The sequence below is a fragment of the Nerophis lumbriciformis genome, linkage group LG03 (genome assembly GCF_033978685.3).
Source record: "Nerophis lumbriciformis linkage group LG03, RoL_Nlum_v2.1, whole genome shotgun sequence".
Taxonomy (NCBI): Eukaryota; Metazoa; Chordata; class Actinopteri; order Syngnathiformes; family Syngnathidae; genus Nerophis; species Nerophis lumbriciformis.
Window position 1 is genome coordinate 908,872 of NC_084550.2, and position 23,345 is coordinate 932,216.

The following is a 23,345-nucleotide window of genomic DNA, read 5'->3' on the forward strand; positions in this document are numbered from 1 at the left end:
AACCAAAAAAAACACTATTCAAAGATCATCTATTGAAACGGAAGCTGTTTTTGAGGATCGACTACAAAAATGCTTGTCAAAGATCATTGATGTGACAGGAGCACTCTTCTACTTTGAATACCTTCCTACAAAAAAGACGACTCAAAGATCTTCTATACAAGAGTAGTGCTGTTTTTGAGGACCTACTAAAAAACACTATTCAAAGATCATCTAATGACGGGGAAACTATTTTAAAGGATCGACTGTAAAAATGCTTGTCAAAGATCCTCTATATGAGAGGAGTGCTCCACTGTTTATAGGACAAAACTTCAAAAAACACGACTCAAAGATCCTGCATACAACAATAATGATCTGCTTTTTTTAAGGACCAACTAAATAAAAAATATTAAAAGATCATCTATTAAGGTGAAGCTGTTTTTGAGGATCGTCTTCAAAAATGCTTGTCAAAGATCCTCTATATGACAGGAGTGCTCCACTGTTTTTAAGGACGACACTCAAAAACACGACTCAAAGATCCTGGATATGACAATATTGACGTTTTTTTTTTTTTTTGGAGAACCAACCAAAAAAAAACACTTTTCAAAGATCATCTATTGAAACGGAAGCTGTTTTTGAGGATCGACTACAAAAATGCTTGTCAAAGATCATTGATGTGACAGGAGCACTCTTCTACTTTGAATACCTTCCTACAAAAAACACGACTCAAAGATCTTCTATACGAGAGTAGTGCTGTTTTTGAGGACCTACTAAAAAAACACGATTCAAAGATCATCTAATGACGGGGAAACTATTTTAAAGGATCGACTGTAAAAATGCTTGTCAAAGATCCTCTATATGAGAGGAGTGCTCCACTGTTTACAGGACAATACTTCAAAAAACACGACTCAAAGATCCTGCATACGACAATAATGATCTGCTTTTTTTAAGGACCAACTAAATAAAAAATATTAAAAGATCATCATGTTTTTGAGGATCGTCTTCAAAAATGCTTGTCAAAGATCCTCTATATGACAGGAGTGCTCCACTGTTTTTAAGGACGACACTCAAAAACACGACTCAAAGATCCTGGATATGACAATATTGATGTTTTTTTTTTTTTTTGGAGAACCAACCAAAAAAAACATTATTCAAAGATCATCTATTGAAATGGAAGCTGTTTTTGAGGATCGACTACAAAAATGCTTGTCAAAGATCATTGATGTGACAGGAGCACTCTTCTGCTTTGAATACCTTCCTACAAAAAAGACGACTCAAAGATCTTCTATACGAGAGTAGTGCTGTTTTTGAGGACCTACTAAAAAACACTATTCAAAGATCATCTAATGACGGGGAAACTATTTTAAAGGATCGACTGTAAAAATGCTTGTCAAAGATCCTCTATATGAAAGGAGTGCTCCACTGTTTATAGGACAATACTTCAAAAAACACGACTCAAAGATCCTGCATACGACAATAATGATCTGCTTTTTTTAAGGACCAACTAAATAAAAAATATTAAAAGATCATCATGTTTTTGAGGATCGTCTTCAAAAATGCTTGTCAAAGATCCTCTATATGACAGGAGTGCTCCACTGTTTTTAAGGACAACACTCAAAAACACGACTCAAAGATCCTGGATATGACACTATTGACGTTTTTTTTTTTTGGAGAACCAACCAAAAAAAACCACTATTCAAAGATCATCTATTGAAACGGAAGCTGTTTTTGAGGATCGACTACAAAAATGCTTGTCAAAGATCATTGATGTGACAGGAGCACTCCTCTGCTTTGAATACCTTCCTACAAAAATCACGACTCAAAGATCTTCTATACGAGAGTAGTGCTGTTTTTGAGGACCTACTAAAAAAACACTATTCAAAGATCATCTAATGACGGGGAAACTATTTTAAAGGATCGACTGCAAAAATGCTTGTCAAAGATCCTCTATATGAGAGGAGTGCTCCACTGTTTATAGGACAATACTTCAAAAAACACGACTCAAAGATCCTGGATACGACAATAATGATCTGCTTTTTTTAAGGACCAACTAAATAAAAAATATTAAAAGATCATCTATTAAGGTGAAGCTGTTTTTGAGGATCGTCTTCAAAAATGCTTGTCAAAGATCCTCTATATGACAGGAGTGCTCCACTGTTTTTAAGGACAACACTCAAAAACACGACTCAAAGATCCTGGATATGACAATATTGACGTTTTTTTTTTTTTTTTTGGAGAACCAACCAAAAAAAACACTATTCAAAGATCATCTATTGAAACGGAAGCTGTTTTTGAGGATCGACTGCAAAAATGCTTGTCAAAGATCATTGATGTGACAGGAGCACTCTCCTGCTTTGAATACCTTCCTACAAAAAACACGACTCAAAGATCTTCTATACGAGAGTAGTGCTGTTTTTGAGGACCTACTAAAAAAACACTATTCAAAGATCATCTAATGACGGGGAAACTATTTTAAAGGATCGACTGTAAAAATGCTTGTCAAAGATCCTCTATATGAGAGGAGTGCTCCACTGTTTATAGGACAATACTTCAAAAAACACGACTCAAAGATCCTGGATACAAAAAAAAAAAAGATCTGCTTTTTTTAAGGACCAACTAAATAAAAAATATTAAAAGATGATCTATTAAGGTGAAGCTGTTTTTGAGGATCGTCTTCAAAAAAGCTTGTCAAAGATCCTCTATATGACAGGAGTGCTCCACTGTTTTTAAGGACAACACTCAAAAACACGACTCAAAGATCCTGGATATGACAATATTGACGTTTTTTTTTTTTTTGGAGAACCAACCAAAAAAAAACACTATTCAAAGATCATCTATTGAAACGGAAGCTGTTTTTGAGGATCGACTACAAAAATGCTTGTCAAAGATCATTGATGTGACAGGAGCACTCCTCTGCTTTGAATACCTTCCTACAAAAATCACGACTCAAAGATCTTCTATACGAGAGTAGTGCTGTTTTTGAGGACCTACTAAAAAACACTATTCAAAGATCATCTAATGACGGGGAAACTATTTTAAAGGATCGACTGTAAAAATGCTTGTCAAAGATCCTCTATATGAGAGGAGTGCTCCACTGTTTATAGGACAATGCTTCAAAAAACACGACTCAAAGATCCTGGATACGACAATAATGATCTGCTTTTTTTAAGGACCAACTAAATAAAAAATATTAAAAGATCATCTATTAAGGTGAAGCTGTTTTTGAGGATCTCCTTCAAAAATGCTTGTCAAAGATCCTCTATATGACAGGAGTGCTCCACTGTTTTTAAGGACAACACTCAAAAACACGACTCAAAGATCCTGGATATGACAATATTGACGTTTTTTTTTTTTTGGAGAACCAACCAAAAAAAAACACTATTCAAAGATCATCTATTGAAACGGAAGCTGTTTTTGAGGATCGACTACAAAAATGCTTGTCAAAGATCATTGATGTGACAGGAGCACTCCTCTGCTTTGAATACCTTCCTACAAAAAAACACGACTCAAAGATCTTCTATACGAGAGTAGTGCTGTTTTTGAGGACCTACTAAAAAAACACTATTCAAAGATCATCTAATGACGGGGAAACTATTTTAAAGGATCGACTGTAAAAATGCTTGTCAAAGATCCTCTATATGAGAGGAGTGCTCCACTGTTTATAGGACAATACTTCAAAAAACACGACTCAAAGATCCTGGATACGACAATATTGATCGGCTTTTTTTAAGGACCAACTGAATAAAAAATATTAAAAGATCATCTATTAAAGTGAAGCTGTTTTTGAGGATCGTCTTCAAAAATGCTTGTCAAAGATCCTCTATATGACAGGAGTGCTCCACTGTTTTTAAGGACAACACTCAAAAACACGACTCAAAGATCCTGGATATGACAATATTGACATTTTTTTTTTTTTTTGGAGAACCAACCAAAAAAAACATTATTCAAAGATCATCTATTGAAACGGAAGCTGTTTTTGAGGATCGACTACAAAAATGCTTGTCAAAGATCATTGATGTGACAGGAGCACTCTTCTGCTTTGAATACCTTCCTACAAAAAACACGACTCAAAGATCTTCTATACAAGAGTAGTGCTGTTTTTGAGGACCTACTAAAAAACACTATTCAAAGATCATCTATTGACGGGGAAACTATTTTAAAGGATCGACTGTAAAAATGCTTGTCAAAGATCCTCTAAATGAGAGGAGTGCTCCACTGTTTATAGGACAATACTTCAAAAAACACGACTCAAAGATCCTGGATACGACAATAATGATCTGCTTTTTTTAAGGACCAACTAAATAAAAAATGGTGAAGCTGTTTTTGAGGATCGTCTTCAAAAATGCTTGTCAAAGATCCTCTATATGACAGGAGTGCTCCACTGTTTTTAAGGACGACACTCAAAAACACGACTCAAAGATCCTGGATATGACAATATTGACGTTTTTTTTTTTTTTTGGAGAACCAACCAAAAAAAACACTATTCAAAGATCATCTATTGAAATGGAAGCTGTTTTTGAGGATCGACTACAAAAATGCTTGTCAAAGATCATTGATGTGACAGGAGCACTCCTCTGCTTTGAATACCTTCCTACAAAAAAACACGACTCAAAGATCTTCTATACGAGAGTAGTGCTGTTTTTGAGGACCTACTAAAAAACACTATTCAAAGATCATCTAATGACGGGGAAACTATTTTAAAGGATCGACTGTAAAAATGCTTGTCAAAGATCCTCTATATGAGAGGAGTGCTCCACTGTTTATAGGACAATACTTCAAAAAACACGACTCAAAGATCCTGGATACGACAATAATGATCTGCTTTTTTTAAGGACCAACTAAATAAAAAATATTAAAAGATCATCATGTTTTTGAGGATCGTCTTCAAAAATGCTTGTCAAAGATCCTCTATATGACAGGAGTGCTCCACTGTTTTTAAGGACGACACTCAAAAACACGACTCAAAGATCCTAGATATGACAATATTGACGTTTTTTTTTTTTGGAGAACCAACCAAAAAAAACACTATTCAATGATCATCTATTGAAACGGAAGCTGTTTTTGAGGCTCGACTACAAAAATGCTTGTCAAAGATCATTAATGTGACAGGAGCACTCTTCTGCTTTGAATACCTTCCTACAAAAAAGACGACTCAAAGATCTTCTATACGAGAGTAGTGCTGTTTTTGAGGACCTACTAAAAAACACTATTCAAAGATCATCTAATGACGGGGAAACTATTTTAAAGGATCGACTGTAAAAATGCTTGTCAAAGATCCTCTATGTGAAAGGAGTGCTCCACTGTTTATAGGACAATACTTCAAAAAACACGACTCAAAGATCCTGGATACGACAATAATGATCTACTTTTTTTAAGGACCAACTAAATAAAAAATGGTGAAGCTGTTTTTGAGGATCGTCTTCAAAAATGCTTGTCAAAGATCCTCTATATGACAGGAGTGCTCCACTGTTTTTAAGGACAACACTCAAAAACACGACTCAAAGATCCTGGATATGACAATATTGAAGTTTTTTTTTTTTTTTGGAGAACCAACCAAAAAAAACACTATTCAAAGATCATCTATTGAAACGGAAGCTGTTTTTGAGGATCGACTACAAAAATGCTTGTCAAAGATCATCGATGTGACAGGAGCACTCCTCTGCTTTGAATACCTTCCTACAAAAATCACGACTCAAAGATCTTCTATACGAGAGTAGTGCTGTTTTTGAGGACCTGCTAAAAAAAAACACTATTCAAAGATCATCTAATGACGGGGAAACTATTTTAAAGGATCGACTGTAAAAATGCTTGTCAAAGATCCTCTATATGAGAGGAGTGCTCCACTGTTTTACAGGACAATACTTCAAAAAACACGACTCAAAGATCCTGGATACGACAATAATGATCTGCTTTTTTTAAGGACCAACTAAATAAAAAATGGTGAAGCTGTTTTTGAGGATCGTCTTCAAAAATGCTTGTCAAAGATCCTCTATATGACAGGAGTGCTCCACTGTTTTTAAGGACAACACTCAAAAACACGACTCAAAGATCCTGGATATGACAATATTGACGTTTTTTTTTTTTTGGAGAACCAACCAAAAAAAACACTATTCAAAGATCATCTATTGAAACGGAAGCTGTTTTTGAGGATCGACTACAAAAATGCTTGTCAAAGATCATTGATGTGACAGGAGCACTCCTCTGCTTTGAATACCTTCCTACAAAAAAACAAGACTCAAAGATCTTCTATACGAGAGTAGTGCTGTTTTTGAGGACCCACTAAAAAAACACTATTCAAAGATCATCTAATGACGGGGAAACTATTTTAAAGGATCGACTGTAAAAATGCTTGTCAAAGATCCTCTATATGAGAGGAGTGCTCCACTGTTTATAGGACTATACTTCAAAAAACACGACTCAAAGATCCTGGATACGACAATAATGATCTGCTTTTTTTAAAGACCAACTAAATAAAAAATATTAAAAGATCATCATGTTTTTGAGGATCGTCTTCAAAAATGCTTGTCAAAGATCCTCTATATGACAGGAGTGCTCCACTGTTTTTAAGGACAACACTCAAAAACACGACTCAAAGATCCTGGATATGACAATATTGACGTTTTTTTTTTTTTGGAGAACCAACCAAAAAAAACACTATTCAAAGATCATCTATTGAAACGGAAGCTGTTTTTGAGGATCGACTACAAAAATGCTTGTCAAAGATCATTGATGTGACAGGAGCACTCCTCTGCTTTGAATACCTTCCTACAAAAAAACAAGACTCAAAGATCTTCTATACGAGAGTAGTGCTGTTTTTGAGGACCCACTAAAAAAACACTATTCAAAGATCATCTAATGACGGGGAAACTATTTTAAAGGATCGACTGTAAAAATGCTTGTCAAAGATCCTCTATATGAGAGGAGTGCTCCACTGTTTATAGGACTATACTTCAAAAAACACGACTCAAAGATCCTGGATACGACAATAATGATCTGCTTTTTTTAAAGACCAACTAAATAAAAAATATTAAAAGATCATCATGTTTTTGAGGATCGTCTTCAAAAATGCTTGTCAAAGATCCTCTATATGACAGGAGTGCTCCACTGTTTTTAAGGACAACACTCAAAAACACGACTCAAAGATCCTAGATATGACAATATAGACGTTTTTTTTTGTTTTTGGAGAACCAACCAAAAAAAAACACTATTCAAAGATCATCTATTGAAACGGAAGCTGTTTTTGAGGATCGACTGCAAAAATGCTTGTCAAAGATCATTGATGTGACAGGAGCACTCTTCTGCTTTGAATACCTTCCTACAAAAAAGACGACTCAAAGATCTTCTATACGAGAGTAGTGCTGTTTTTGAGGACCTACTAAAAAAACACTATTCAAAGATCATCTAATGACGGGGAAACTATTTTAAAGGATCGACTGTAAAAATGCTTGTCAAAGATCATCTATATGAGAGGAGTGCTCCACTGTTTATAGGACAATACTTCAAAAAACACGACTCAAAGATCCTGCATACGACAATAATGATCTGCTTTTTTTAAGGACCAACTAAATAAAAAATATTAAAAGATCATCTATTAAGGTGAAGCTGTTTTTGAGGATCTCCTTCAAAAATGCTTGTCAAAGATCCTCTATATGACAGGAGTGCTCCACTGTTTTTAAGGACAACACTCAAAAACACGACTCAAAGATCCTGGATATGACAATATTGACGTTTTTTTTTTTTTGGAGAACCAACCAAAAAAAAACACTATTCAAAGATCATCTATTGAAACGGAAGCTGTTTTTGAGGATCGACTACAAAAATGCTTGTCAAAGATCATTGATGTGACAGGAGCACTCCTCTGCTTTGAATACCTTCCTACAAAAAAACACGACTCAAAGATCTTCTATACGAGAGTAGTGCTGTTTTTGAGGACCTACTAAAAAAACACTATTCAAAGATCATCTAATGACGGGGAAACTATTTTAAAGGATCGACTGTAAAAATGCTTGTCAAAGATCCTCTATATGAGAGGAGTGCTCCACTGTTTATAGGACAATACTTCAAAAAACACGACTCAAAGATCCTGGATACGACAATATTGATCGGCTTTTTTTAAGGACCAACTGAATAAAAAATATTAAAAGATCATCTATTAAAGTGAAGCTGTTTTTGAGGATCGTCTTCAAAAATGCTTGTCAAAGATCCTCTATATGACAGGAGTGCTCCACTGTTTTTAAGGACAACACTCAAAAACACGATTCAAAGATCCTGGATATGACAATATTGACATTTTTTTTTTTTTTTGGAGAACCAACCAAAAAAAACATTATTCAAAGATCATCTATTGAAACGGAAGCTGTTTTTGAGGATCGACTACAAAAATGCTTGTCAAAGATCATTGATGTGACAGGAGCACTCTTCTGCTTTGAATACCTTCCTACAAAAAACACGACTCAAAGATCTTCTATACAAGAGTAGTGCTGTTTTTGAGGACCTACTAAAAAACACTATTCAAAGATCATCTATTGACGGGGAAACTATTTTAAAGGATCGACTGTAAAAATGCTTGTCAAAGATCCTCTAAATGAGAGGAGTGCTCCACTGTTTATAGGACAATACTTCAAAAAACACGACTCAAAGATCCTGGATACGACAATAATGATCTGCTTTTTTTAAGGACCAACTAAATAAAAAATGGTGAAGCTGTTTTTGAGGATCGTCTTCAAAAATGCTTGTCAAAGATCCTCTATATGACAGGAGTGCTCCACTGTTTTTAAGGACGACACTCAAAAACACGACTCAAAGATCCTGGATATGACAATATTGACGTTTTGTTTTTTTGGAGAACCAACCAAAAAAAACACTATGCAAAGATCATCTATTGAAACGGAAGCTGTTTTTGAGGATCGACTACAAAAATGCTTGTCAAAGATCATAGATGTGACAGGAGCACTCCTCTGCTTTGAATACCTTCCTACAAAAATCACGACTCAAAGATCTTCTATACGAGAGTAGTGCTGTTTTTGAGGACCTACTAAAAAAACACTATTCAAAGATCATCTAATGACGGGGAAACTATTTTAAAGGATCGACTGTAAAAATGCTTGTCAAAGATCCTCTATATGAGAGGAGTGCTCCACTGTTTATAGGACAATACTTCAAAAAACACGACTCAAAGATCCTGCATACGACAATAATGATCTGCTTTTTTTAAGGACCAACTAAATAAAAAATATTAAAAGATCATCATGTTTTTGAGGATCGTCTTCAAAAATGCTTGTCAAAGATCCTCTATATGACAGGAGTGCTCCACTGTTTTTAAGGACGACACTCAAAAACACGACTCAAAGATCCTGGATATGACAATATTGATGTTTTTTTTTTTTTTGGAGAACCAACCAAAAAAAAAACACTATTCAAAGATCATCTATTGAAACGGAAGCTGTTTTTGAGGATCGACTACAAAAATGCTTGTCAAAGATCATTGATGTGACAGGAGCACTCCTCTGCTTTGAATACCTTCCTACAAAAATCACGACTCAAAGATCTTCTATACGAGAGTAGTGCTGTTTTTGAGGACCTACTAAAAAAACACTATTCAAAGATCATCTAATGACGGGGAAACTATTTTAAAGGATCGACTGTAAAAATGCTTGTCAAAGATCCTCTATATGAGAGGAGTGCTCCACTGTTTATAGGACAATACTTCAAAAAACACGACTCAAAGATCCTGGATACGACAATAATGATCTGCTTTTTTTTAAGGACCAACTAAATAAAAAATATTAAAAGATCATCTATTAAGGTGAAGCTGTTTTTGAGGATCGTCTTCAAAAATGCTTGTCAAAGATCCTCTATATGACAGGAGTGCTCCACTGTTTTTAAGGACGACACTCAAAAACACGACTCAAAGATCCTGGATATGACAATATTGATGTTTTTTTTTTTTTTGGAGAACCAACCAAAAAAAACCCTATTCAAAGATCATCTATTGAAACGGAAGCTGTTTTTGAGGATCGACTACAAAAATGCTTGTCAAAGATCATTGATGTGACAGGAGCACTCTTCTGCTTTGAATACCTTCCTACAAAAAAGACGACTCAAAGATCTTCTATACGAGAGTAGTGCTGTTTTTTAGGACCTACTAAAAAACACTATTCAAAGATCATCTAATGACGGGGAAACTATTTTAAAAGATCGACTGTAAAAATGCTTGTCAAAGATCCTCTATATGAGAGGAGTGCTCCACTGTTTTTCAGGACAATACTTCAAAAAACACGACTCAAAGATCCTGGATACGACAATAATGATCTGCTTTTTTTAAGGACCAACTAAATAAAAAATATTAAAAGATTATCATGTTTTTGAGGATCGTCTTCAAAAATGCTTGTCAAAGATCCTCTATATGACAGGAGTGCTCCACTGTTTTTAAGGACAACACTCAAAAACACAACTCAAAGATCCTGGATATGACAATATTGAGGTTTTTTTTTTTTTTGGAGAACCAACCAAAAAAAAACACTATTCAAAGATCATCTATTGAAACGGAAGCTGTTTTTGAGGATCGACTACAAAAATGCTTGTCAAAGATCATTGATGTGACAGGAGCACTCTTCTGCTTTGAATACCTTCCTACAAAAAAGACGACTCAAAGATCTTCTATACGAGAGTAGTGATGTTTTTGAGGACCTACTAAAAAACACTATTCAAAGATCATCTAATGACGGGGGAACTATTTTAAAGGATCGACTGTAAAAATGCTTGTCAAAGATCCTCTATATGAGAGGAGTGCTCCACTGTTTATAGGACAATACTTCAAAAAACACGACTCAAAGATCCTGCATACGACAATAATGATCTGCTTTTTTTAAGGACCAACTAAATAAAAAATATTAAAAGATCATCATGTTTTTGAGGATCGCCTTCAAAAATGCTTGTCAAAGATCCTCTATATGACAGGAGTGCTCCACTGTTTTTAAGGACAACACTCAAAAACACGACTCAAAGATCCTGGATATGACAATATTGACGTTTTTTTTTTTTTTGGAGAACCAACCAAAAAAAACATTATTCAAAGATCATCTATTGAAACGGAAGCTGTTTTTGAGGATCGACTACAAAAATGCTTGTCAAAGATCATTGATGTGACAGGAGCACTCCTCTGCTTTGAATACCTTCCTACAAAAAAGACGACTCAAAGATCTTCTATACGAGAGTAGTGCTGTTTTTGAGGACCTACTAAAAAAACACTATTCAAAGATCATCTAATGACGGGGAAACTATTTTAAAGGATCGACTGTAAAAATGCTTGTCAAAGATCCTCTATATGAGAGGAGTGCTCCACTGTTTACAGGACAATACTTCAAAAAACACGACTCAAAGATCCTGGATACGACAATAATGATCTGCTTTTTTTAAGGACGAACTAAATAAAAAATATTAAAAGATCATCTATTAAGGTGAAGCTGTTTTTGAGGATCGTCTTCAAAAATGCTTGTCAAAGATCCTCTATATGACAGGAGTGCTCCACTGTTTTTAAGGACAACACTCAAAAACACGACTCAAAGATCCTGGATATGACAATATTGACGTTTTTTTTTTTTTTTGGAGAACCAACCAAAAAAAAACACTATTCAAAGATCATCTATTGAAACGGAAGCTGTTTTTGAGGATCGACTACAAAAATGCTTTTCAAAGATCATTGATGTGACAGGAGCACTCTTCTACTTTGAATACCTTCCTACAAAAAAACACGACTCAAAGATCTTCTATACGAGAGTAGTGCTGTTTTTGAGGACCTACTAAAAAAACACTATTCAAAGATCATCTAATGACGGGGAAACTATTTTAAAGGATCGACTGTAAAAATGCTTGTCAAAGATCCTCTATATGAGAGGAGTGCTCCACTGTTTATAGGACAATACTTCAAAAAACACGACTCAAAGATCCTGGATACGACAATAATGATCTGCTTTTTTTAAGGACCAACTAAATAAAAAATATTAAAAGATCATCATGTTTTTGAGGATCGTCTTCAAAAATGCTTGTCAAAGATCCTCTATATGACAGGAGTGCTCCACTGTTTTTAAGGACAACACTCAAAAACACGACTCAAAGATCCTGGATATGACAATATTGACGTTTTTTTTTTTTGGGAGAACCAACCAAAAAAAAAACACTATTCAAAGATCATCTATTGAAACGGAAGCTGTTTTTGAGGATCGACTACAAAAATGCTTGTCAAAGATCATTGATGTGACAGGAGCACTCTTCTGCTTTGAATACCTTCCTACAAAAAAACACGACTCAAAGATCTTCTATACGAGAGTAGTGCTGTTTTTGAGGACCTACTAAAAAACACTATTCAAAGATCATCTAATGACGGGGAAACTATTTTAAAGGATCGACTGTAAAAATGCTTGTCAAAGATCCTCTATATGAGAGGAGTGCTCCACTGTTTATAGGACAATACTTCAAAAAACACGACTCAAAGATCCTGGATACGACAATAATGATCTGCTTTTTTGAAGGACCAACTAAATAAAAAATATTAAAAGATCATCTATTAAGGTGAAGCTGTTTTTGAGGATCGTCTTCAAAAATGCTTGTCAAAGATCCTCTATATGACAGGAGTGCTCCACTGTTTTTAAGGACGACACTCAAAAACACGACTCAAAGATCCTGGATATGACAATATTGACTTTTTTTTTTTTTTTTTGGAGAACCAACCAAAAAAAACATTATTCAAAGATCATCTATTGAAACGGAAGCTGTTTTTGAGGATCGACTACAAAAATGCTTGTCAAAGATCATTGATGTGACAGGAGCACTCTTCTGCTTTGAATACCTTCCTACAAAAAAGACGACTCAAAGATCTTCTATACGAGAGTAGTGCTGTTTTTGAGGACCTACTAAAAAAACCCTATTCAAAGATCATCTATTGACGGGGTAACTGTTTTTGAAGATATACTGCAAAAATGCTAATTGACAAATGCTACCTGTTAGCATGCTAACTTTAGAATGGTAGCTTTTTTTTCTTCTTCTAGCAAATGGAATAGGTAAACACCAGTGTCATTGTGGTACTTGATGTATGCTAACAATAGCATGCTAACACTTTTAACACATTCTTTCAAGGTAAACATCGCAGAGTAACTTTTTTGCTACAATTAGTATTTTAGCATGCTAATGATAGCATGCTAACATTTTTTTTTTTAGGTAAACATCGCAGAATAACTTTTTTGTTACAGTTAGTATTTCAGCATGCTAATGATAGCATGCTAACATTTTTTTAACGGTGAACATCGCAGAGTAACTTTTTTGCTACTGTTAATATTTTAGCATGCTACCGACAGCATGCTAACATTTTAAAACACATTTTTTGTAGGTAAACATCGGAGAGTAACTTGTTTGCTCCAGTTAGTATTTTAGCATGCTAACATTTTAAAACATTTTTGTAAGTAAACAGCTGTTAGCATGCTAACTTTAGAATGGTAGCTTTTTTTTCTTCTTCTAGCAAATGGAATAGGTAAACACCAGTGTCATTGTGGTACTTGATGTAGGCTAACAATAGCATGCTAACATTTTTAACACATTCTTTCAAGGTAAACATCGCAGAGTAACTTTTTTGCTACAATTGGTATTTTAGCACGCTAACAATAGCATGCTAACATTTTTTTCCACTTTTTTTAGGTAAACATTGCAGAATAACTTTTTTGCTACAATTAGTATTTTAGAAATGCTAACGATAGCATCCTAACATTTTTAACAATTTTTCTTTAGGTAAAGATTGCAGAATAATATTTTTGCTACAGTTAGTATGTCAGCATGCTAACATTAACGTGCAAATATTGTTAACACCTTTTTTTTTCAGGTATACTTCGCAGAGCAATATACTTTGATTCTACTTTTTAGCTACAATTTTAGCACGCTAATGTTAGCATGTTAACTTTTTTTTTAGCTAATTTATCAGGTATTCACCTGCTAAATGTATACATGTTTTGGTATTCCATTAATGCCAACTATAAGCATTTTATTGTTAGCGTGTTAGCATAGTAGTGTTAGCATGCTAGCTTTTTCAGCTAATTTGCTCATATTTTTGTTACTTGACGTGCTAGCTAAATGTATACATGTTTTCGGTATTCCATTAATGCCAACTATAAGCATTTTATTGTTAGCGTGTTAGCATAGTAGTGTTAGCCTGCTAGCTTTTTCAGCCAATTTGCTCATATTTTTGTTACTTGACGTGCTAGCTAAATGTATACATGTTTTCGGTATTCCATTAATGCCAACTATAAGCATTTTATTGTTAGCGTGTTAGCATAGTAGTGTTAGCATGCTAGCTTTTTCAGCTAATTTGCTCATATTTTTGTTACTTGACGTGCTAGCTAAATGTATACATGTTTTCGGTATTCCATCAATGCCATATATAAGCATTTTTATTGTTAGCGTGTTAGCATAGTAGTGTTAGCATGCTAGCTTTTTCAGCTAATTTGCTCATATTTTTGTTACTTGACGTGCTAGCTAAATGTATACATGTTTTCGGTATTCCATTAATGCCATATAAAAGCATTTTTATTGTTAGCGTGTTAGCATAGTAGTGTTAGCATGCTAGCTTTTTCAGCTAATTTGCTCATATTTTTGTTACTTGACGTGCTAGCTAAATGTATACATGTTTTCGGTATTCCATTAATGCCAACTATAAGCATTTTATTGTTAGCGTGTTAGCATAGTAGTGTTAGCATGCTAGCTTTTTCAGCTAATTTGCTCATATTTTTGTTACTTGACGTGCTAGCTAAATGTATACATGTTTTCGGTATTCCATTAATGCCAACTATAAGCATTTTATTGTTAGCGTGTTAGCATAGTAGTGTTAGCATGCTAGCTTTTTCAGCTAATTTGCTCATATTTCTGTTACTTGACGTGCTAGCTAAATGTATACATGTTTTCGGTATTCCATTAATGCCATATATAAGCTTTTTTATTGTTAGCGTGTTAGCATAGTAGTGTTAGCATGCTAGCTTTTTCAGCTAATTTGCTCATATTTTTGTTACTTGACGTGCTAGCTAAATGTATACATGTTTTCGGTATTCCATTAATGCCATATAAAAGCATTTTTATTGTTAGCGTGTTAGCATAGTAGTGTTAGCATGCTAGCTTTTTCAGCTAATTTGCTCATATTTTTGTTACTTGACGTGCTAGCTAAATGTATACATGTTTTCGGTATTCCATTAATGCCAACTATAAGCATTTTATTGTTAGCGTGTTAGCATAGTAGTGTTAGCATGCTAGCTTTTTCAGCTAATTTGCTCATATTTTTGTTACTTGACGTGCTAGCTAAATGTATACATGTTTTCGGTATTCCATTAATGCCAACTATAAGCATTTTATTGTTAGCGTGTTAGCATAGTAGTGTTAGCATGCTAGCTTTTTCAGCTAATTTGCTCATATTTTTGTTACTTGACGTGCTAGCTAAATGTATACATGTTTTCGGTATTCCATTAATGCCATATATAAGCATTTTTATTGTTAGCGTGTTAGCATAGTAGTGTTAGCATGCTAGCTTTTTCAGCTAATTTGCTCATATTTTTGTTACTTGACGTGCTAGCTAAATGTATACATGTTTTCGGTATTCCATTAATGCCATATATAAGCATTTTTATTGTTAGCGTGTTAGCATAGTAGTGTTAGCATGCTAGCTTTTTCAGCTAATTTGCTCATATTTTTGTTACTTGACGTGCTAGCTAAATGTATACATGTTTTCGGTATTCCATTAATGCCATATATAAGCATTTTTATTGTTAGCGTGTTAGCATAGTAGTGTTAGCATGCTAGCTTTTTCAGCTAATTTGCTCATATTTTTGTTACTTGACGTGCTAGCTAAATGTATACATGTTTTCGGTATTCCATTAATGCCATGTATAAGCATTTTTATTGTTAGCGTGTTAGCATAGTAGTGTTAGCATGCTAGCTTTTTCAGCTAATTTGCTCATATTTTTGTTACTTGACGTGCTAGCTAAATGTATACATGTTTTCGGTATTCCATTAATGCCAACTATAAGCATTTTATTGTTAGCGTGTTAGCATAGTAGTGTTAGCATGCTAGCTTTTTCAGCTAATTTGCTCATATTTTTGTTACTTGACGTGCTAGCTAAATGTAAACATGTTTTCGGTATTCCATTAATGCCATATATAAGCATTTTTATTGTTAGCGTGTTAGCATAGTCGTGTTAGCATGCTAGCCTTTTCAGCTAATTTGCTCATATTTTTGTTACTTGACGTGCTAGCTAAATGTATACATGTTTTCGGTATTCCATTAATGCCATATATAAGCATTTTTATTGTTAGCGTGTTAGCATAGTAGTGTTAGCATGCTAGCTTTTTCAGCTAATTTGCTCATATTTTTGTTACTTGACGTGCTAGCTAAATGTATACATGTTTTCGGTATTCCATTAATGCCAACTATAAGCATTTTATTGTTAGCATAGTAGTGTTAGCATGCTAGCTTTTTCAGCTAATTGGCTCATATTTTGGTGACTTGAAGTGCTAACTGTTGGCATTTGAGTGTAAGTGAAAGTGGTGTGATTGGTGGACCGACCCAGGCAGGTGTCCCCGTCCTGGTACCACCCCGGCGGACACTTTTGGGTGCAGACCCCGTGGTGCAGCACATGTCCTTCCATGCACTGCGAGCAGTCGGTGGGCCGAGGACCCGTGCAGGCGTTGCAGCTCCAGTCGCACTCTGACACAAACAACACAACACTGAGATTGACAAAGGTTGCGCACGTCGATGATGCGTTGCCATGGCGACAGCGACACACCTGTGCAGGCGCGCGTGGTGGCGTTGAGGAAGTACTGCTGGGCACACGTGTCGTACTGGCACTCCCCAAACTGTAGCACTTTGGCGGGGTCACGGCATGACGTACACGCTCCCCCCGTGTCACACCTCAGGCACTGATGATCGCACGCTGACAACAACAACAACAACACAACAACGTCAATAAATAAATTATTCCAGCATTGTCAACAAATAAACTATGCTAACATTGTCAACAAATAAACTATGCTAACATTGTCAACAAATAAACTATGCTAACGATGTCAACAAATAAACTATGCTAACATTGTCAACAAACAAACTATGCTAACATTGTCAACAAACAAACTATGCTAACATTGTCAACAAACAAACTATGCTAACATTGTCAACAAATAAACTATGCTAACGATGTCAACAAATAAACTATGCTAACCTTGTCAACAAATAAACTATGCTAACATTGTCAACAAATAAACTATGCTAACATTGTCAACAAATAAACTATGCTAACATTGTCAACAAATAAACTATGCTAACGATGTCAACAAATAAACTATGCTAACATTGTCAACAAATAAACTATGCTAACATTGTAAAAAAACAAACTATGCTAACATTGTCAACAAACAAACTATGCTAACCTTGTCAACAAACAAACTATGCTAACATTGTCAACAAATAAACTATGCTAACATTGTCAACAAATAAACCATGCTAACATTGTCAACAAATAAACTATGTTAACATTGTCAACAAATAAACTATGCTAACATTGTCAACAAATAAACTATGCTAACATTGTCAACAAATAAACTATGCTAACATTGTCAACAAATTATGCTAACGATGTCAACAAATAAACTATGCTAACATTGTCAACAAATAAACTATGCTAACATTGTCAACAAATAAACTATGCTAACGATGTCAACAAATAAACTATGCTAACATTGTCAACAAATAAACTATGCTAACCTTGTCAACAAATAAACTATGCTAACATTGTCAACAAACAAACTATGCTAACATTGTCAACAAATAAACTATGCTAACATTGTCAACAAATTATGCTAACGATGTCAACAAATTATGCTAACATTGTCAACAAATAAACTACGCTAACATTGTCAACAAATTATGCTAACGATGTCAACAAATTATGCTAACATTGTCAACAAATAAACTACGCTAACATTGTCAACAAATTATGCTAACGATGTCAACAAATTATGCTAACATTGTCAACAAATAAACTACGCTAACATTGTCAACAAATAAACTATGCTAACGATGTCAACAAATAAACTATGCTAACATTGTCAACAAATAAACAAGGTGTCACTCACCCTGACAGACGCCATGGCCGTTGTCATGGTAACCAAGGAGACACCCGGCGGCACACACCCCTGAGGGCAACAGGACATTGGGGGCGTGGCAGGAAGTGCAAGCTAGAGGCCCCGCCCCCCTGCAGGACTCACAGGAGGCGTGGCATCCTAGTGGAGAAAACGTGTTAAATACACAATAAAGACTTGTTGTCAAAATCAATAGGAGTCACAATCATCATCAATAAAAGCAACAGGGTTCTTGACATGGAGCAACCATCCAATAAAATACATAGATGTCACCACAAACAGTATTTAAAATCAAAAGGGTTCCTGCATGACTAAGATCCAAAACCAATAGGGGTCTTGTCTGCCGTCATATGATGTGGCGAACGCAACAAACCAGAAACATTCCGCTTTTATTTCAAAATCATCAGAGTTCTTGCACACTTACTGAGGCAGGCCCCGTGCAGGCTGTAGCGGTCTGGGGCACACCGGGGGACACAGTGGTCGCCTAGCAACAAGGCCCCGCCTTCTTTGCACCACAAACAAACGCTGCCGATGTTGGTCTGAAGATCTGCGGTACACCTCTCACACCCCATGTTGCACCCTGAGGACAAAGTAATACTTCTTATTATACTACATACTGTAGTACTATGCAGTACACCTCTCACACCCCATGTTGCACCCTGACGACAAATAATAATACTTCTTATTATACACTCTTAGAAATAAAAGTGCTAAGTAGAACCATATAAGGTTCTTCGGGTCGTCCTCATAGGAGAACCCTTTTTGGCTCCAGGTAGAACCTTTTTATAAAGGTTCCACCTGGAACCCTTTTGGAGGGTTCTACCTAGGACTGTGTGTGTAAGGTTCCACCCAGAACCCCCATGAGAGGTTCTACAAAGAACCCACGCAGGGAGTTCCACTAAGAACCCTTTCATGTTTCAAGGGTTTCATCTAGAACCCACGCAGGGAGTTCCACTAAGAACCCTTTCGTATTTCAAGGGTTTCATCTAGAACCCACACAGGGAGTTCCACTAAGAACCCTTTTGTATTTCAAGACTTTCATCTAGAACCCACGCAGGGAGTTCCACTAAGAACCCCTTTGTATTTCAAGACTTTCATCTAGAACCCACGCAGGGAGTTCCACTAAGAACCCTTTCGTATTTCAAGGGTTTCATCTAGAACCCACACAGGGAGTTCCACTAAGAACCCTTTTGTATTTCAAGACTTTCATCTAGAACCCACGCAGGGAGTTCCACTAAGAACCCTTTCGTATTTCAAGGGTTTCATCTAGAACCCACACAGGGAGTTCCACTAAGAACCCTTTCGTTTGTCAAGGGTTTCATCTAGAACCCATGCAGGGAGTTCCACTAAGAACCCTTTCATGTTTCAAGGGTTTCATCTAGAACCCACACAGGGAGTTCCACTAAGAACCCTTTCGTATTTCAAGGGTTTCATCTAGAACCCACACAGGGAGTTCCACTAAGAACCCTTTCGTTTGTCAAGGGTTTCATCTAAAACCCATGCAGGGAGTTCCACTAAGAACCCTTTCGTATTTCAAGGGTTTCATCTTGAACCCGCACAGGGAGTTCCACTAAGAACCCTTTTGTATTTCAAGACTTTCATCTAGAACCCACGCAGGGAGTTCCACTAAGAACCCTTTCGTATTTCAAGGGTTTCATCTTGAACCCACACAGGGAGTTCCACTAAGAACCCTTTCGTTTGTCAAGGGTTTCATCTAGAACCCATGCAGGGAGTTCCACTAAGAACCCTTTCGTATTTCAAGGGTTTCATCTAGAACCCACACAGGGAGTTCCACTAAGAACCCTTTCGTATTTCAAGGGTTTCATCTTGAACCCACACAGGGAGTTCCACTAAGAACCCTTTTGTATTTCAAGACTTTCATCTAGAACCCACGCAGGGAGTTCCACTAAGAACCCTTTCCTATTTCAAGGGTTTCATCTAGAACCCAAACAGGGAGTTCCACTAAGAACCCTTTCGTTTGTCAAGGGTTTCATCTAGAACCCATGCAGGGAGTTCCACTAAGAACCTTTCATGTTTCAAGGGTTTCATCTAGAACCCACACAGGGAGTTCCACTAAGAACCCTTTTGTATTTCAAGGGTTTCATCTAGAACCCACACAGGGAGTTCCACTAAGAACCCTTTTGTATTTCAAGACTTTCATCTAGAACCCACGCAGGGAGTTCCACTAAGAACCCTTTCGTATTTCAAGGGTTTCATCTAGAACCCAAACAGGGAGTTCCACTAAGAACCCTTTCATTGTCAAGGGTTTCATCTAGAACCCTTGCAGGGAGTTCCACTAAGAACCCTTTCGTATTTCAAGGGTTATATATAGGGTTAATATATTCAAATAAAACCATTTGAATTAGTAAATGTTTATTTCATTTGGTTCATTCTTCCACATACAACAAACCCTTCAGAGCATTTATTATATTTACTACATTGTTAAATAGAGATAAATACATCTCACCTTTTACTTTGTTATTGGACAGTTGAATAGATGATGTCATAATGTTCATGAACACAAACAATCATGGAAGTGCTCAGACTCTTCTGATATTCTCCCGCTCCTATTTTTTATCTCTTGGATTATTTTGATCTCTCTTCTTATCTTTGTTTTCCTTCCTCCCGCCCACTCATGCAACACCTGTGCAGGTGAGTCTGCTGGAGGACAGCCAAAGTCAACACACACACACACACACACACACACACACACACACACACACACACACACACACACACACACACACACACACACACACACACACACACACACACACACACACACACACACACACACACGGTGAATTCTCCCCAAAGATGAATCTTGTGAGCAAATAAAAGTTGACATTTAGAGTTGAAGTCTGCTAAAAAGTGAAGTTTTCTTCCATTTGTTGCTTTTCACTGAACTAATTGACATCAAATGTGTGGAGAAGAAGCAAAACACGAAGGAAGAATTTATAAAAAAGGTGCACATTTCCTTTAGCCTGCTTCCCGTTTCCTACTTCCTGTTTCCAGTTTCTCATTTTCTGTTCACTGCTTCCTGTTTCGCATTTCCTGCTTCTTGTTTCTCGTTTTCTGTTTCCTGCTTCTTATTTTCTGTTTCCTGCTTCTTATTTTCTGTTTCCTGCTTCCTGTTTCTCGTTTTCTGTTTCCTGCTTCTTATTTCCTGTTTCTTGCTTCCTGTTTCCTGCTTCTTATTTCCTGTTTCTTGCTTCCTGTTTCTCGTTTTCTGTTTCCTGCTTCTTATTTTCTGTTTTCTGCTTCTCGTTTTCCGTTTCTCGTTTTCGGTTTCCTGCTTCTTATTTTATGTTTCCTGCTTCCTGTTTTCTGTTTCCTGCTTCCTGTTTCTCGTTTGCCGTTTCCTGTTTCCCGCTTCCTGTAACCTGCTTCCTGTTTCTTATTTTCTGTTTCCTGCTTCTCGTTTTCTGTTTCTTGCTTCTTATTTTATGTTTCCTGCTTCCTGTTTCTCGTTTTCTGTTTCCTGCTTCTCGTTTGCCGCTTCCTGTTTCTCGTTTCCCGCTTCCTGTAACCTGCTTCCTGTTTCTCATTTTCTGTTTCCTGCTTTCTGTTTCACCTTTGCGGGTTCCTGCTTCCTGTTTGCCGTTTCCTGTTTCCTTCTTCCTGTTTCTTACTTCCTCTTTCTTGCTTCCTGTGTCCTGTTTCGCATTTATTGCTTCCTGTTTCTCGTTTTCTGTTTCCTGCTTCTAGTTTTCTGTTTCCTGCTTTCTGTTTCACGTTTGCGGTTTCAAGCTTCCTGCTTGCCATTTCCTGTTTCCTTTTTCTTGTTTTCTTTCTTCCTGTTTCCTGCTTCCTGTGTCCTGTTTCACATTTCCTGTTTCTCGTTTTCTGTTTCCTGCTTCTTGTTTTCTGTTTCCTGCTTCCTGTTTCCTTCTTCCTGTTTCCTTCTTCCTGTTTCTCATTTTCTGTTTCCTGATTCATGTTTTGCGTTTCCTGCTTCCCATTTCCAGTTTCCTATTACCTATTTTCTGCTTCCTATTTGCCCTTTCCTTTTTCTTGTTTCCTGCTTCCCGTTTCCTGTTCCCTGCTTCCTGTTACCCGTTTTCTGCTTCCTGTTTCTCGTTTTCTGTTTACCGTGTCCTGTTTCCTGCTTTGCTTTTCCTATGTCTTGCTTCCTATTTCCTGCTTCCTGTTTCTTTTTTCTTCTACCTTGAGGGTTCAGTCCTATTTGGCAGCGCATGACACTTTTAGGGGGCAGATGGTAGAACCTGGACTCTTTAGTGGCCAAAGACTCTGAGACCGGGAGACTACACTGCGCCCAAAAGAATAGCACCCAATCCTGTTTGGAACAATTGGTGCCCATTACAGTCCTAGTCCTATTTTATAAGAGAACTTACCTGTCCAAGAAATTGTCTTTCCCTCACCTTAACTTAACTTTATTTTGAAAACCTTGTCTTTTTGTGTGCGCTGCTGCTCACTGTGTGCAGATGAAGAACTTTTAAAGACCTTACTGACCCTGACTGAGTTTTCACTCAGCAAACATGACGCATCACTGAGGGAAACGACTGACGCAGGTGAGAAAAACGCTTTTAAAGTCACATTCCCAGCTTTGCAACTTCCTGTCGTGCCGTGATGCAACAATAAAACCCTTCGACTGAGTCACCGTGTTCATTGACAACAGAAACGATTAGACCGTCTTTTCTCACCGGGAGTGAGTCATCCACTTTGTTGATTCAACAGCGGCGTTGTGAATTCATTTCTGAATACAGACTTTTGAATCAGGTTTCTCAGAAAATCAATCAATCAATCAATCAATGTTTATTTATATAGCCCTAAATCACAAGTGTCTCAAAGGGCTGCACAAGCCACAACCACATCCTCGGTACAGAGCCCACATAAGGGCAAGGAAAAACTCACCCCAGTGGGACGTCGATGTGAATGACTATGAGAAACCTCGGAGAGGACCGCATATGTGGGTAACCCCCCCCCTCTAGGGGAGACCGAAAGCAATGGATGTCGAGTGGGTCTGACATAATATTGTGAGAGTCCAGTCCATAGTGGATCCAACATAATAGTAAGAGTCCAGTCCATAGTGGGTCTAACATAATATTGTGAGAGTCCAGTCCATAGTGGATCTAACATAATAGTGTGAGAGTCCAGTCCATAGTGGATCTAACATAATAGTAAGAGTCCAGTCCATAGTGGATCTAACATAATAGTAAGAGTCCAGTCCATAGTGGATCTAA

At 36.6% G+C, this 23,345-nt stretch overlaps 1 protein-coding gene across 1 annotated transcript in view; it reads right to left on the reverse strand.

The window, feature by feature from the left end:
* Positions 1–23,345, reverse strand: part of fras1 (Fraser extracellular matrix complex subunit 1) — a 383,712-nt gene that overhangs the window by 140,590 nt on the left and 219,777 nt on the right. The window contains exons 20-23 of the mRNA XM_072912400.1: positions 18,566–18,721; positions 18,136–18,282; positions 16,791–16,937; positions 16,571–16,711 (exon numbers count right to left, since the gene is read on the reverse strand). Of these exons, the coding sequence (XP_072768501.1) occupies positions 16,571–16,711; positions 16,791–16,937; positions 18,136–18,282; positions 18,566–18,721 (591 nt within the window). The remainder of the gene's footprint in view (positions 1–16,570; positions 16,712–16,790; positions 16,938–18,135; positions 18,283–18,565; positions 18,722–23,345) is intronic.